The sequence below is a fragment of the Pelobates fuscus genome, chromosome 9 (assembly GCF_036172605.1).
Source record: "Pelobates fuscus isolate aPelFus1 chromosome 9, aPelFus1.pri, whole genome shotgun sequence".
In the NCBI taxonomy this organism is placed as follows: domain Eukaryota; kingdom Metazoa; phylum Chordata; class Amphibia; order Anura; family Pelobatidae; genus Pelobates; species Pelobates fuscus.
The window spans coordinates 48,327,058-48,344,982 of record NC_086325.1 but is presented as its reverse complement, the minus strand read 5'-3'; the positions used below and the strand labels follow the sequence as shown (position 1 = coordinate 48,344,982).

At 43.2% G+C, this 17,925-nt stretch overlaps 1 protein-coding gene across 1 annotated transcript in view; it reads left to right on the top strand.

Annotated features, from left to right (window-relative positions):
* Positions 1-17,925, top strand: part of IL13RA2 (interleukin 13 receptor subunit alpha 2) — a 61,565-nt gene that overhangs the window by 31,003 nt on the left and 12,637 nt on the right. Inside the window, exons 7-8 of the mRNA XM_063433357.1 lie at positions 3,503-3,648; positions 12,186-12,324. Coding sequence (XP_063289427.1) covers positions 3,503-3,648; positions 12,186-12,324 — 285 coding nt within the window. The remainder of the gene's footprint in view (positions 1-3,502; positions 3,649-12,185; positions 12,325-17,925) is intronic.

Below are 17,925 nucleotides of genomic sequence, written 5' to 3'. Positions count from 1 at the left end.
CAGGGGAGATCTCAGGATCCCCCCTGTCGGCTCATGCAGAGCCGGCGCTATCCAAACGCCGGCTCTGCTCTCAGCCTCCCTCCCCACCGGCCCACAGGCAGTGAGGGAGGCAGGAGAGGACCGGCGGAGCTCTTGCCAGCAGCTCCACCGGGTTCCTCTCGCGAGATCTGAGCGTTGCCGCGGCAACGCTCAGATCTCGCGAGAGTGAACTCTAGCCCCGCAGGCTAGAGTTCACTCACCACTGGACCACCAGGGAAGGATGGCAGAACAAGGATCCCCCTCCCAGGCATAAGGTAACAAGGGAGGGGGGATATTAACTGATCTGCCCCCATCTCCACTGGACCACCAGGGAATGTAGCAAGGAACAAGAATCCCCCCTCCCCACATAAAGTAAGAAGGGAGGGGGGATATTGAGTAATGTACCCCCACCTCCACCCCCCCACAATCACCCACACACACACAGCACCCACACACATAAAGCACCTACACACATACAGCACACACACACACACACACATACAGCACCCACACACATACAACACCCACAGACATACACAGCACCCACAGACATACACAGCACCCACAGACATACACAGCACCCACAGACATACACAGCACCCACAGACAGCACCCACAGACATACACAGCACCCACAGACATACACAGCACCCACAGACACACAGCACCCACAGACATACACAGCACACACAAACAGCACCCACAGACATACACAGCACCCACAGACATACACAGCACCTACACACATACACAGCACCAACACACATACACAGCACCAACACACATACACAGCACCAACACACATACAGCACCCACAGACATACACAGCACATACACACATACAGCACCCACAGACATACACAGCACCCACAGACATACACAGCACCCACAGACATACACAGCACCCACAGACATACACAGCACCCACAGACATACACAGCACCCACACATACAGCACCCTCACAAAAACACACAACACCCTTACACACATTACACAAACAGCACCCTAACACACAGCACACAAACAGTACCCTCACAAACACAAACAGGACCCTAACAAACACACAGCACACTACCAGTACCCTCACACACAGTACATTAACAGCACCCTCACAACTGCACACACACACACAAACAGCACCCTCACACACAGTACATTAACAGCACCCTCACAAGCGCGCACACACAAACACCCTCACCCACATAGTACACTACCAGCACCCTTACACACACATCACACTAACCGCACACACACACACACACACACACAGCAGTGTATGTGTGTATGTGTATATATGTGTATATGTATATATACACATACATACATACATACATACATATATATACGCGGTGTGTGCTTGTGCTTTAGGGTGCACACCCTAATGCAATAGGCTGCGCACGCCTATGAAGTTGTTCATTGGCAAACTTCAAACAGGCCTGTACACGTGCTTTCTTGAGCAGGGGGACCTTGCGGGTGCTGCAGCATTTCAGTCCTTCATGGCGTAGTGTGTTACCAAATGTTTACTTGGTGACTATGGTCCCAGCTGCCTTGAGATCATTAACAATATCCTTCCATGTAGTTCTGGGCTGAATCCTCACTGTTCTCACCTCACCTCGTGGAGTTTCAATGATCATAAGATCTTGGATGGAGCACCTGTCACATATTATCTGCACATAAAAATGTGATTAATTGCATTTACTGTCCTGACAGGAAAATTTGTGCCGAGCAACTTTACTGTCCTGACAGGAAAAGTTGTGCCGAGCAGCAATCAATCCACAGGAGGGTTTGTGCTGAGCAGCAATCATGCAAATAGGAACCTGCTAACTGCCTTTGGGGTCAAAGGCCGGTTACAACCAAGCAGATCCACAGGCGGGGTATTTAAGCCCAGTTCTACTCTTGCTCTGTGCCCTGTCGTGGTTTTCTTGTGGTTGTCCGAGAGCACGTTATTGATTCTGGTTATTCTGGTTATTTGACTTTGGCATTGATTTTGACTTCCCTGTTTTCTGGCATTCCTGACCCCTGGCTTTTCCTTATCATTCTGTCTCTTTCTGTGTCCCTTGACCTCGGCTATTTCTGACTATTCTTTGGTACGTTAGTCCGGCCATTCTAAGGTGAGGTATACGTTACCTACCAGTCCTCTGTGTTACACAATTCTACGTGCTGGGTCATACTGTAATCCTGACAGCACCAGACCGAGGGCGACTGACAGTTATTTTGTGTTTCTTCCATTTGCAAATAATCACACCAACTGTTGTCACCTTCTCACCAAGCTGCTTGGCGATGGTCTGGTCTCGTTTCTACACAAAATCTACAATCTTGTCCCTGATATCCTTGGACAGCTCTTTGGTCTTGGCCATGGTGGAGAGTTTGGAATCTGATTGACTGATTGCTTCTGTTGACAAGTGTCTTTTATACAGGTAACAAGCTGAGATTAGGAGCACTCCCTTTAAGAGAGTGCTCCTAATCTCAACCCGTTACCTGTACAAAAGACACCTGGGAGCCAGAAATCTTGCTGATTGATAAGGGATCAAATACTTATTTCACTCATTGACATGCAAATCAATTTATAACTTTTTTGATGTGCGTTTTTCTGGATTTTTCTTTTGTTATTGTCTCGCACTGTTAAAATACACCTACCATTAAAATTATAGACTGATAATTTCTTTGTCTGTGGGCAAACGTTCGAAATCAGCAGAGGATCAAATACTTTTTTCCCTCAGTGTAACTATCTAACTAAATGGTTTAAAGCCATAATAGTGTCTGATAAACTGATTAAATATTTCCTTTGTAAAGGGTGTTACAAAGTTAGTGTAATGTTGGTAACAGTTGACAAATATGTTTTCCTGTCACAATAGCTGTGAAAACCCAGTTTCGGTCCACAGCCCCCCTGTTATCTAAGGGAAAGTTGATTTTACTCACCGTTATTCCAGCACTGCGCCAGGCCTCCTTGGTGGAAATAATCAAAATCGGATATCTTAGGCAATCCAGTGCTTTCTCATAGCAAAATGCCATGCTGCACCAATCCGTATCTCCTCATAGAGATGCATTGAATCAGTGCATCTCTATGAGAAAAGTTCAGTTTCTGCATGCAAAGTGTGGAGACGTGCACTGACCCAGGAAGCACCTCTATTGGCCACCTAGAGTTGTTCCTAGGCAGCAATACAAACACTGCCTTTTCACTGAAAAGGCAGTGATTTCTTTAAAATACCTGCAGGGAAAGACTATGCACACCAGAACAACTACGTTAAGCTGTAGTTGTTCTGGTGACTATAGTGTCCCTTTAAGAAATAAAGTGTTCCAGTGGTTCTGTATGTATAATATTTGAATAAAACTAGTTTGTACATCACTTACCAGTGTTATTACATTCTGTTATAATCATTATATGTATTTGCTAACATTGCAGGTATAGCCTAATGACAGTTTGAGACTCTACTTCACTGTATTAAAGTATTTTGAATTCTTATCTTCTAATTTCCCTAATAGTTAAGCCTGGATCTCCAGAAGAAGTGACTATCCGTATGATTAAAGCTAATGAATTAATATTGGAATGGGAACCCCCCAGAGGCAGAGTCCCCGTACAATGTTTGGTATATGAGATCCATTCTAAAGACAAAGACGACATTTGGAAGGTTTGTTTTACCTTTTCACACCAGAGATGGATTGTATATTACAAAAACTACAGATTGAATTGATTCTTGCAAGTTCCAACATGTTGATAGACCTAAACACAAACATTTTTGTGTAGTTCACTTGTATACACTTGATTAGCTTGATTAGCTAATACTAAGCCATTGTTAGCACATTTTTCTGGACCAACAAATAATGTACAACATATTTTGTAGCTTAAAGGAATACTCCGAGCACCATGTTCACTACAGCTCACTGTAGTGATTATGGTTCCAGGAGTGCCCTAGCACTTTCCCCAATCTAAGAAGTCAAACCTGTTTTGAATGACAGAGAGTAGTGTTGTCGCGAACCCGAAATTTTCGGTTCGCGAACGGCGAACGCGAACTTCCGCAAATGTTCGCGAACGGGCGAACCGTGCGAACCGCCATAGACTTCAATGGACAGGCGAATTTTAAAACACACAGGGACTCTTTCTGGCCACAATAGTGATGGTAAAGTTGTTTCAAGGGGACGAACACCTGGACTGTGGCATGCCGGAGGGGGATCCATGGCAAAACTCCCATGGAAAAATTACATAGTTGATGGAGAGTCTGGTTTTAATCCATAAAGGGCATAAATCACCTAACATTCCTAAATTGTTTGGAATAACGTGCTTTAAAACATCAGGTATGATCAGGGCCGGACTGGGAACAAAATTAGGCCCGGGCATTTTTCAATCAGAGCGGCCCCCTAAGAAGGGGGCGGGGCCAGAGAGGGTGTGTTTTGTCATCACTAATGACAAGCACGCCCCCTCTCAAAGTGAGCAAGTTGGTTCAATGCGCAGAGCCCCGCTGAAGAGGTCTGGCATTAGAAAAAGGCCCTGTATTTGTTCTGCGCAGCGCAAGCAAATTTAATAACATGCTTGCGCTGTGTTTGCTTTCAAATTGTCTCTGGTGTCTCCACAAGTGGGATACCAGAGGACAAAAGGGCCAGGAAAGTGTATGGTGCATGTGTTTGGAGCCTGCTTGTGGGATTGCGTGTGTGTAGAGTGTGGTGTGGTATTGTGTAAATAGGTCAATTTAATTTGTGATTGTGATGTAATATGTGTGGCTAGGGGCTGTTGAGAGTGTGTGTATAGGGGGCATAGTGTTATAGGGGATGTAGCGAGTGTGTGCCTACGGGCTGTAGTGTGTGTGTGTATAGGTGACGTAGTGTGTGTAGGGGTTGTAGAGAGGGTGTGTAGGAGATCTAGTGTGTATAGGAGATTGTGTGTGTGTGTGTGTGTGTGTGTGTGTGTGTGTGTGTATAGAGGATTAAGAGTGCATATAGGGTAAGGGATCTAGCGTGTATCTGGAGCGTAATGTGTGTAGTGGTGCAGTGTGAGGGGTGCTGTAGTGTGTGTATATATATATATATATATATATATATATATATATATATATATATATATATATATATATAATAAACAATACACAAGATCCAGCGCACTCTCCTATCTACTAAACAGCAACTTCAATGTTGACAGATTTTATTAGTTTTTAAAAGGTTTTTTTTAAAAACACCTTATCTAGGCAAAAAATAATGGGGATTTAGTTACATTATATGATCATACATTGCATAAGCCTGCCACAACGTCAATGTACCCCATCTTTGGCAGGTCCTACTCTCACAGTCTAATGTCTGCTCTTATGAGATTAACCCACTTACTTGGGAAAAAAATTCCATCTGAAGCTCTCTGCAGTACAAGGCTAAATAGGGACCTGAGATGAGGCACCTGTGACAGGGAGGGGTGCAAAACCAAGGAGTTGGCTAGACTCCCAAATATATACATATGGAACATGGGGGGGTGGCTGCACTCACCTGAACATGCTTAAATGGGGTGCTGCTGGGGGCCATATTATACAATAAACAATACACAAGATCCAGCGCACTCTCCTATCTACTAAACAGCAACTTCAATGTTGACAGATTTTATTAGTTTTTAAAAGGTTTTTTTTAAAAACACCTTATCTAGGCAAAAAATAATGGGGATTTAGTTACATTATATGATCATACATTGCATAAGCCTGCCACAACGTCAATGTACCCCATCTTTGGCAGGTCCTACTCTCACAGTCTAATGTCTGCTCTTATGAGATTAACCCACTTACTTGGGAAAAACCTCAGAGCCTCAGATGGAATTTTTTTCCCAAGTAAGTGGGTTAATCTCATAAGAGCAGACATTAGACTGTGAGAGTAGGACCTGCCAAAGATGGGGTACATTGACGTTGTGGCAGGCTTATGCAATGTATGATCATATAATGTAACTAAATCCCCATTATTTTTTGCCTAGATAAGGTGTTTTTAAAAAAAACCTTTTAAAAACTAATAAAATCTGTCAACATTGAAGTTGCTGTTTAGTAGATAGGAGAGTGCGCTGGATCTTGTGTATTGTTTATTGTATAATATGGCCCCCAGCAGCACCCCATTTAAGCATGTTCAGGTGAGTGCAGCCACCCCCCCATGTTCCATATGTATATATATATATATATATATGTTTGGACGTATTGTATGTGTGAGGGGTGCAGTGTGTGTGTATGTAAGAGGGGTGCTGTGTGTGAGGGTGTTTTTATCTGCCGTCACATTCTAGGTTTCTAATTTTCTTTGTCTGTTAACTCACTGAGGGTTATTTTATATATTTATATATATATATATATATATATATATATATATATATATGTGTGTGTGTGAGCGAGGGTGCTGTCTGTCTGAGGGTGCTGTGTGTGAGTGAGGGTGCTGTGTGTGTCTGGGTGCGCTGTGTGTCTGGGTGCGCTGTGAGTGTTTGGGTGCTGTGTGTGTCTGGGGGTGCTGTGTGTGATGTGTGTCTGGGGGTGCTGTGTGTGTCTGGGGGTGCTGTGTGTGTCTGAGTGCTGTGTGTGTCTGGGTGCTGTGTGTGTCTGGGTGCTGCGTGTGTCTGGGGGTGCTGTGTGTGTCTGGGGGCGCTGTGAGTGTTTGGGTGCTGTGTGTGTCTCGGGGCGCTGTGTGTGTCTGGGGACACTGTGTGTGTCTGGGTGCGCTGTGTGTCTGGGTGCGCTGTGAGTGTTTGGGTGCTGTGTGTGTCTGGGGGTGCTGTGTGTGATGTGTGTCTGGGGGTGCTGTGTGTGTCTGGGGGTGCTGTGTGTGTCTGGGTGCTGTGTGTGTCTGGGTACTGTGTGTGTCTGGGTGCTGTGTGTGTCTGGGGGTGCTGTGTGTGTCTGGGGGCGCTGTGAGTGTTTGGGTGCTGTGTGTGTCTGGGGGCGCTGTGTGTGTCTGGGGGCGCTGTGTGTGTCTGGGGGCGCTGTGTGTGTCTGGGGGCGCTGTGTGTGTCTGGGGGCGCTGTGTGTGTCTGGGGGCGCTGTGTGTGTCTGGGGGTGCTGTGTGTGTCAGGGTGCTGTGTGTGTCAGGGTGCTGTGTGTGTCAGGGTGCTGTGTGTGTCAGGGTGCTGTGTGTGTCAGGGTGCTGTGTGTGTCTGGTGGTGCTGTGTGTCTGGGTGCTGTGTGTGTCTGTGGGTGCTGTGTGTGTCTGGGGGTGCTGTGTGTGTCTGGGTGCTGTGTGTGTCTGGGTGCTGTGTGTGTCTGGGTGCTGTGTGTGTCTGGGTGCTGTGTGTGTCTGGGTGCTGTGTGTGTCTGGTGGTGCTGTGTGTGTCTGGGTGCCGTGTGTGTCTGGGGGTGCCGTGTGTGTCTGGGGGTGCCGTGTGTGTCTGGGGGTGCTGTGTGTGTCTGGGGGTGCTGTGTGTGTCTGGGGGTGCTGTGTGTGTCTGGGGGTGCTGTGTGTGATGTGTGTCTGGGGGTGCTGTGTGTGTCTGGGGGTGCTGTGTGTGTTTGGGTGCTGTGTGTGTCTGGGGGTGATGTGTGTGTGTGTGTGTGTGTGTGTGTGTGAGGGGGCTGTTAGTGTGATTTTTTATTTAAATTTCAATATATATTTTTTTTATTAATAATTAAAAAAAAAAAAAGTTATATCCCCCCCTCCCTTCTTACCTTAATCCTGGGAGGGGGGATCCATTCTGCTTGTGGGTGGGGTGCCATGCTGCCATGGAGGGTGCTGCAATCCTTCCCTGGTGGTCCAGTGGTGAGAGTGAACTCTAACCTGCCGGCTAGAGTTCACTCTCGCGAGATCTGAGCGTTGCCGCGGTAACCGGTAACCGCGGCAACGCTCAGACCTCGCGAGAGGACCCGGCAGAGCTGCTGGACAGAGCTCCGCCGGTCCTCTCTCCTGCCTCCCTTCCTCCCCTGCCGGCGGCCGCATCTCAATGCCTGTGGGCCGGTGAGGGAGATCTTTGATCTCCCCACCGGCCCATGGAGGCACAGAGCAGGGCCGGCGCTCGGGTAGCGCTGGCCCTGCAGGGGCTGGCAGGGGAGATCCTGTGATCTCCCCTGCCGGCCTCGGCCCCACGGCTATCGCGGCCCACCGGCATTTGCCCGGTATGCCCGATGGCCAGTCCGGGCCTGGGTATGATGTTGTATCGATCAGGTAGTGTAAGGGTTACGCCCGCTTCACAGTGACAGACCAAACTCCCCGTTTAACGCACCGCAAACAGTCCTCTATATACAGAGTAAACATGGCTCCCTCTATATACAGAGTAACATGGCTCCCTCTGTATACAGAGTAACATGGCTCCCTCTATATACAGTGTAACATGGCTCCCCTCTGTATACAGAGTAACATGGCTCCCCTCTATATACAGTGTAAACATGGCTCCCCTCTATATACAGTGTAACATGGCTCCCCTCTATATACAGAGTAACATGGCTCCCCTCTATATACAGAGTAACATGGCTCCCCTCTATATACAGAGTAACATGGCTCCCCTCTATATACAGAGTAACATGGCTCCCCTCTATATACAGAGTAACATGGCTCCCCTCTATATACAGAGTAAACATGGTTCCCTCTATATACAGAATAACATGGCTTCCCTCTATATACAGTGTAAACATGGCTCCTCTCTATATACAGAGTAACATGGCTTCCCTCTATATACCGTGTAAACATGGCTCCCTCTATATACAGAATAACATGGCTTCCCTCTATATACCGTGTAAACATGGCTCCCCTCTGTATATAGAGGGAGCCATGTTACTCTGTATATAGAGGGAGCCATGTTTCCACTGTATATAGTGTAACATGGCTCCCCTCTATATACAGAGTAACATGGCTCCCCTCTATATACAGAGTAACATGGCTCCCCTCTATATACAGTGTAAACATGGCTCCCCTCTATATACAGAGTAACATGGCTCCCCTCTATATACAGAGTAACATGGCTCCCCTCTATATACAGTGTAAACATGGTTCCCTCTATATACAGAATAACATGGCTTCCCTCTATATACAGTGTAAACATGGCTCCTCTCTATATACAGAGTAACATGGCTTCCCTCTATATACCGTGTAAACATGGCTCCCTCTATATACAGAATAACATGGCTTCCCTCTATATACCGTGTAAACATGGCTCCCCTCTGTATATAGAGGGAGCCATGTTTCCACTGTATATAGTGTAACATGGCTCCCCTCTATATACAGAGTAACATGGCTCCCCTCTATATACAGTGTAAACATGGCTCCTCTCTATATACAGAGTAACATGGCTCCCCTCTATATACAGAGTAACATGGCTCCCCTCTATATATACAGTGTAAACATGGCTCCTCTCTATATACAGAGTAACATGGCTCCCCTCTATACAGGGGTGTACCTGGAGCATTTGGCACCCGGGGCGGATCCTTTATTTGGCACCCCCCTCCCCAACTTTGAAATGTAAAAAACAGCTGCAATTTTTTTTTAAATGTATGTTTTTGCAGTGTGTGTATAGTGTGTGTGTATATTGTGTGTGTATAGTGTGTATATTGTGTGTATATTGTGTGTATAGTGAGTGTGTATAGTGAGTGTGTATAGTGTGTGTGTATAGTGTGTGCAGTGTGTGTATGCAGTGTGTGTAGTGTGTGTGCATAGTGTGTGCAGTGTGTGCATAGTGTGTACAGTGTGTGTGTATATTGTGTGTGTGTAGTGTGTATGTAGTGTGTGTGTATAGTGTGTGCAGTGTGTGCATAGTGTGTACAGTGTGTGTGCATAGTGTGTACAGTGTGTGTGCAGTGTGTGTATAGTGTGTGTGCAGTGTGTATGCAGTGTGTGTATAGTGTGTGTGCAGTGTGTGTATAGTTAGTGCAGTGTGTGTATAGTTAGTGCAGTGTGTGTATAGTTAGTGCAGTGTGTGTATAGTGTATGCAGTGTGTGTAGAGTGTGTATAGTGTATGCAGTGTGTAGTGTGTGTGTGCATAGTGTGTACAGTGTGTGTATAGTGTGTACAGTGTGTGTGTATAGTGTGTGCAGTGTGTGTATAGTGTGTATGCAGTGTGTGTCCCCAAGCCCCTAGTCACACAACCAAATCAAAAAGCCCCTACCTACCCCCCTCACCCTAAAAAATAGTGAAGGGGGAATAAAATTACTACCCTGTAAAGTAAAATTCAACTTACTATTCTTCTTCTAAAATCTTCATTTTTTTTAGCCCCAAAAAAGGCCAAATAAAAAGCCATCATACCCGTCGAACTTAAAAATAAAATAAAAAACCCGAGCACAAAAAAAAATTAATCCATCTTCACCCATGGAGGGCTCCGTGTCAGTGTTTATCAGGGATCCTTAGGATAGGTGTCAATCCATATCTGCCAAGTGACCCTATGTAGGGGGAACAGTCCCTATTCTGCTCTGTGTCAGTGTCTGGAGGGAGTATCTGCAGTAACACAGGGTGTCTGGGGGGAGTATCTGCAGTAACACAGGGTGTCTGGAGGGAGTATCTGCAGTAACACAGGGTGTCTGGAGGGAGTATCTGCAGTAACACAGAGTGTCTGGGGGTAGTATCTACTTGTAACATTTATATGCACTAAAAAAAAAAAAAAATTGAAAAAAAAATAAAAAATGGTTGCAGCTTCCGAATTAATCTAAAATGGATGCTGTCCAGTAGGTGGGAGGGTCTGCTAGGGAGGGTGTGCTGCTGATTGGCTGTAATGTGTCTGCTGACTGTGAGGTACAGGGTCAAAGTTTACTCAATGATGACGAATAGGGGGCGGACCGAACACCGCATGTGTTCGCCCGCGGTGGCGGACGCGAACATGCTATGTTCGCCAGGAACTATTCGCCGGCGAACAGTTCGGTACATCACTAACAGAGAGATATGAAGTCCTAAGCAGGGATCTCCTGTCTACTAACAATGAGGGGTGAAAGGGCACTCCTGGTACCATAACCACACCAGCAAGCTGCCTTTGGCTATTGTCCTTGGAGCAGTGGTGTTTCCTGGTTTTGTGCGGCCCTAAGCTGGACAAAACTCAGGCTCCACCCCCACCCAACCCTTCCCCCCACCTTCTAAATACACACACACACATTCACTGACAGATACGCATACACTAGCTAACAGAAACACACACTCGCTAACAAAAACACACACACACTAACAGACACACACAGACACACACTAACAGACACACACTCACTAGCTAACAGACACACACACTCACAGGCAAAGACACACACACACTAACAGACACACACACTCACTCACAGGCAAACACACATACACTAACAGACACACACACACACACACACACACTAACAGACACACTCACTTACACACACACACACACACTCACAGGCAAACACACTCACACTAACAGACACACACACACAGTCAGACACACACACACACACTAACAGACACACACACACAAACAGACACACTCACTTACTGACACACACAGACACACACACTAACAGACACACACACACTAACAGACATACACACACTCACTCATATTAACACTTTTTTTTATTTTTTTATTTAAATGTAACCAGGGAATGGGGTTCTCCCATTCCCTGGTGGTCCAGTGGCTGCTGGGCGGCACTGGCGGGCGGCTGGCGAGGGAGCACTTCCCCCTGAGCTTTCTGCTCAGCTCCCTCGCGCCGCCCACAGAGTGAGGCTGGGAGGCGGAGCCAGAATATGATGTCATATTCCGGCTCCCAGTCTCACTCTGCGGCGCGCGAGGGAACTGAGCAGACAGCTCCCTCGCCAGCCGCCTGCCCACCAGTGCCGCCCGCCCTGCAACCAGCCCAGCAGCCCGGCCGGCATGTCAGTTAGCCGCAAGGCTAACAAGACATTTGCCCTGGGCGTTTGGGGCGGCTTTTTTTGCCGCCCCCTGGAAAATGCCGCCCAAGGCAAATGCCTTGTTTGCCTCGCGGCTAAAACGTCCCTGCCTTGGAGTGGACCTTGAACTGTGCATGGATCTAATATTTGGTGTAATTCCTGGTTATAAAGTTCAAGGAAGCAATATGTTTTCTTTTTCGTTTTTCTTCCTGTCTGCAGTTGTTTTTTTTTATCCTGAAAAAAAGAACTTTTGCAGTAAATCGGATAATATAAAATCAGATTTGAGGCACTCCTAACAAACCAAATTAAATTCAAGCAAACCTTTATAAAATATAAATAGTTTTATACTGTCAACATGTGATTCTTTTCATAAAAGGAACTTGACTACTTTTTTTTTTTTTTTACTAGATTAACACAGAGCAAAGGGAAACCATCATCAAATTGAACTCTAGCAATGAAATTTGCACTCGAATCAGAGCAAAGGTCAACATGTTTTGTGCAAATGATGGTTTTTGGAGTGAGTGGAGTCCTGAGACATGCTGGAAAGGTACATATTTCAATGATGACTGCACAGTTTCAGTTCTCAGTCTTTGAAGAACATTTTGTTCATTTAAAAATACAGCTACAAAAAACAACCAAAAGCGAATTAATATTGCAATACAAACTTTGGAGTATGATAACTTTTCGTTTAAAAAATCCATAAATGCCCTATCAGTTGATAAACAACTTGATCCAAGGAGAGATCTGACTGCATTCTGGGATTGAAGGAATTTTGTCTTAGATTTTTTTTCCTTAAATAATTTTAAAAGTTTATCTGAAAGTATCAAATCAATTTGAAAGCTTATACAATTATATTATTATCAAGGCCATTTTGGGGTAACCCATATGTAATTAAACACAGGTTTAACAAATGTAGTGGAACTTTTACAATTTCTTCAATAATGACCTACGTAGGGTAAAATTTCCACTCATAAGCAATAGGAAATAGACTGGTAACACAGTTGCTGTCATTTATAATCCATTCAAATACTTTTAATCTTATCTTTAAAAAAATATTTTGATGAAAATTACCAATATGTTAAAGTAACACTATAGTCACGAAAACAACTTTAGTTTAATGAGGTCTCTTTAGTGTATAGATAATGCCCCTACAGTTTCACTTCTTAATTCTCTGGCATTTAGGAGTTAAATCACTTTTGTTCGTGTCTATGCAGCCCTAGATATACTGTGACTGACACAGCCTGCACGAAAACAAAATTGGTTTCACTTTCAATCAGATCTTACTTACTTTAAAAGTTTTTATCTCTTGCTCCATAAATTTTATTTTAATCATACACAGGAGGCTTCTGCAGGGTCTACCAAGCTTTTAACAGAGCGGGAGATAAGACATTTTAAATTAAACAGAGTTTGCAATAAAGGAAGTGTAAATATTAGATGACTCTTTACAGGAAGTGTTTAGGAAGGCTGTGTAAGTCACAGCCAGAAGAGGTGTGCCTAGGACTGCATAAACAAAGTGATTTAACTCCTAAATTGCATAGAATTGAGCAGTGAGACTGCAGGGGCATGATCTATTCACCAAAACCACTTCATTATGCAAAAGTTGTTTTGGTGACTATAGCGTCCCTTTAATGTTAATATTAGATAAAATGGAGCAAAATACTAAAGTGAGAATTTTAAGAAATTCAAAGTGAATTTAAAATTTAAGGTGAACATGTCAGGATTTGAAACATTCACCTAAGATCTATGCTACTTGTCTATTTTGCTCTATAGATGCAAATAATATAAAATTATTCTGAAAGTGTATTTTTTTTTAAGAGAATCATTGAGATAATGCTTACAAGTGTTTTAAATTGGCTAAAAGTATTCATATTTTTATAGTATTTATAGTATTCATATTTTATAGTATTTTTATAGTATTCATATTTTTATAGTATTCATATTTTTATAGTAACACATAATACAATATTTTATTGATCTAACAAGCCAATGAATGTTTTATTTAATTCAAGATTTTCCTAGTCTTAACGTCAGAAAATATAGATTTCATTAAAAAACAGTCAAGTAATTGCAATGGAATATCCAATAGCCAATCAGCATCCAGCATAGTCTATATATAGGGAAAGACCCCCAATCCTCTTCCTCTTTCCAGTTGCAACTTTAGAGAACAGGTGAAAAACTCCAAACTGGTTCAAGCTGAAATAAAAATAAGAGGGGGGATTAATAATGTATAATATATATCTAAACAAATTACAGCATTACTTTTGAAACATGCATGTTAGGTCTAAAGTAAAACTTTTTAAATGTAGATTCCGAAGACCAATCTGCAGCTTTTAATAAATCTGATAAAGAGCCTCCTGCTTTGGAGGAGTGTGCTCCAAATATAGAAATATCAATACCTGCCATTGACATAGTTTATCTTACCCATCTGGCTAAAGATGTAGAAGTGACAGGGAGAAGACAGTTAACACATTATAGAGGGTGATCGTAAAACGACGGATAGAAAACTGAGTGAAGGTTAGTTCTAGCACATCTAACAATAGAAAATTGAACCCCATATGGAGTGTATTGCCTATTGAGGTCCAAAGTCTTAACATAAGAAACTATTTTAAAAGAAATTAGACAAACATAGGAACATAGAAGTATTAGTAAAACTATACAAGGCAGGTACTCGTCTGAAATATAATTAAAAAAAAAGAGAGAAATTAGACAAAGTAAAACGGTAAGTTTAAATGACAGGGATTTTAAAGATAATGAGTCATTATCACCCCAAGATTATAGTAACTGGAGAACCAAGATAACATCCCATGTAGAATTATATCGAGGGCAAGAGGACGTTTGAATCCAATGCCCTTCATAAGTCTACAGACTAAGGGGTGTTTGCCCACTGGAAAGGATTCAATCAGATTATGGTACGCTGATAAAGCTGAAAGATACACATTAATGGTGCGGTATGCTTTCCCTGAGTAAAAAGTGGAAGACAAACAATTAAGTACATTTGCTATATCATAATGTATGGGATCCACAGCCCATTCCATGCACCAATTAAGCCAACTTTTCCAGGCTGATCCATAACTTGCATGGGTACCTGGTGACCATGCTTCTGAGAGAATGTTTCTAGTTGAATCAGAATGATCGTATGACCCGAGATAAGTGATGATGCATTTAGTGGTAATTGGTCTGACACCACAAGGGGATGGAGGTTCCCGTCCGGATCGCAAAGAGAATCCAGATGCATTTGTACGAGTCTCGGATAATCTATCAGCATGCTGAGAAGTTGAGGGAACCACAGCTGTGATGGCCAATGAGGAGTCACTAACACTAGAGTTGATCTTGGAGATATCATCGCAAATGAAGGGAATGAATAATTGACTCCGTTGTTCCAGAATTAAAGAAACGCATCTTGATCTAATGCTTCTGGGTCTGGATGCCAGCTGAAAAATTTTCTAACTGGCGATTGAGACATAACGCAAAAAGGAGCAATGGGCTCCATAGGGAATAAAGGCATTGAAAAATGCTGGGGTCCTACATCCAGTCACTGTAATGCACTAGGAAACGGGAATTCCAATCTGCTATCGTATTGGACAGGCTGGGAAGAGATTCTGCTCATGAAACTACGTTGCGATCGATGCAAAAATGACAAAATTCTTTGGTAATGTCTGCTAGTTGTTTGGATTTCGTGCCTCCTAATCGAACATATTAAACTGCTGAAATATTGTCCATCTTGAGAAGGACGCAACAATTGGATTTTTTTTCCGCAAAACTGCGTAAGGCGAAGAATTCTACCATGAGTTCCAGGCAATTAATATGTATGCGTGTCAGAGATTCCCCCCTCTCCTCCCCCCCCAACCCATCTGACTCTCATCGGATTCTATTATTAGATCCGGGAACAATGTGAAAATGTCTTTTCCGTTCCATGTTTCAACATGATCTAGCCACCAGAACAGATCTGTTCTTGTATCTGGAGTCAAGGCGATTTTCGAATACCACAGGCCATTGCGCAAGTGTTCTCTTTTTAGCCTTTAGAGGGCTCTGTAATGAAGAGGAGCCTATAATGCAATGTTTGCAAACAAGATGTTTTAGACATGAAAAGCTCTGCCACAGAAGGGAATCCTGTGTCTTTAAGAGAAAATGCTCTCTGCTACATCTGACAAGGTATATAAATCACAAGATAAGGCAGACTCATTATCTTGAAAAAGCCCTCTGAGTATGGGTGGAACATGTGGATGAGTTAGAAGCCTTTCATCGTATCTTTCCAGGCAGACACCTTTGGCAGTTAAGTGCTTTGTCATCCCTCCATTTGAACTTGCAGGATTTCGGCTAGATCCTTGGACATTTTCTGGATTTGTACTGCACCAAGGGAGTGGTAATACTTTCAACACACTGCCTATCTGCTACATATCCTGGACTCTATTTGGATCCTTAGATGCAAAGTAGGATTTAAACACCATCTTTTTTACTGTGTATGAGTTTTTTTTAAAGGATTTGGAGTTTTATTTTTATATGATATTAATAAACTGTGTTGCACTTTTTCTGCTTGGTTTGTATCTTTGAAGATACGTTACTGTGATCACTGCTGTTGGATACAAAGTTTACACAGAATACTCATAATTTCCTAAACCACCACTGTGGAGGTGGAAATCACACACATTTACCTCAATACCCAGCTTCCCCACAAACACTTATTTGGGGCTATTGCACAGCGCTGACATTTATCTACTTCCAGAAATATCACTTGAATGGAAGCCGATAATAGGCCTACAATCCGTGCTAGAGATCTGATGGAAATCAATTCCTTGTTCAAAATTAATCTGTATTGTCTTTAATTTCCTCAATGGAAGACAGAGTAGCCAATTTGGAGTTGACTAGAAACCCCTCTTGTAAGGTGGTTAAAATGGACTTTAGTTTATTACGAAACAGAGGTTTGCTAATAGATTCAATGTCCGTTGAGAATGGATCGGAAGAGTATGTAAACTCTGTGACATGATTAAAATATCGTCTACATATATTATTATTCTCACGCCTCTGCTTCGAATAAGGGATACTATTGGTTTGAGCAATTTGGTGAAACACCAAGGTGCAGGAGTAAACTAAATGGCAATGATTTGAATTGCCATTTCTTCCCTTCCCATATGAATTGTAAGTAACTCTGACAAGAGTGGTAAATAGGTACTGTGAGGTACTCATCTTTCAAGTCTATTTTTTTTTCAACCAGTCGTTGAGTATTAACAAATCTTTGAAATAATAAATACCCTTCATCTTGAAATGTTGGTATCTGACAAAATTGTTAAGGTATTTTAAATTTATGGCTGGTCTGTGACCAGCATCTTTCTTTTTTACCAGAAATAAATTGCTTATGAAACGTGGACTGTCCATGGGATAAAGGCATTTTTTGTAAACAACTTTACTATTTTTTGATATATCAGAGTCTGGTTTTGACTTGAAAATTTTATATGGAAAGGTACCTGTCTTTAAATGGGATTTTCTATAAAATCTATTTTGTATCCCAGAACTGTACTCTAGATCCAGGCATCGTTTGTAATCTGACTCCAAACATGGAAATAGTGAGAGAGCCTGCCTCCCAATTTTTTGGGGGAAGAAAGGGGAATTGTCCTACTCACCAGACGATGTTTTGAAACGAGACTGCAACAAAGTGGGAAAAATGGAGATGTCTGTTGTGTGTTAAATGAGGATCTGTTTGCCTGTTTGAGCTTCTTGGAACCTGTCTGTTTTGAGAGAAGCGGCTGGAAGAACGGTTCCGTCCTCTTCCAGCCCTATCAAAAACCTTATGACTGAAAATTATCTTCAGTGAAGTTTAAACTTTGTCCAAGGAACTAAATAGGTTTACATATTTATTAATGCCATTAAAAATTAATCTCCAAACAGGAGTCCTTCTGCCACTGGTCCTGGTTCTGTAGTGGCTAGGTTAGCTAATTGTGGGTCAATCTTTGAGTATTGGCCTGCGTCTTTCTGTGGTTAGAGCTGTATTAGCATTTCCTAGAAAACATACAATTCATTGTGTCCATCCTCTGAGGATGTCAAATACTGGGGGAACTCCCTGAAGCAGAAGCGTGTTCTAGGCCTTCAAGTATTTTTGCCACGGACTAGAAATATCCATTAGCTTGCTCTGACAGGATTTTAGTCACCTATC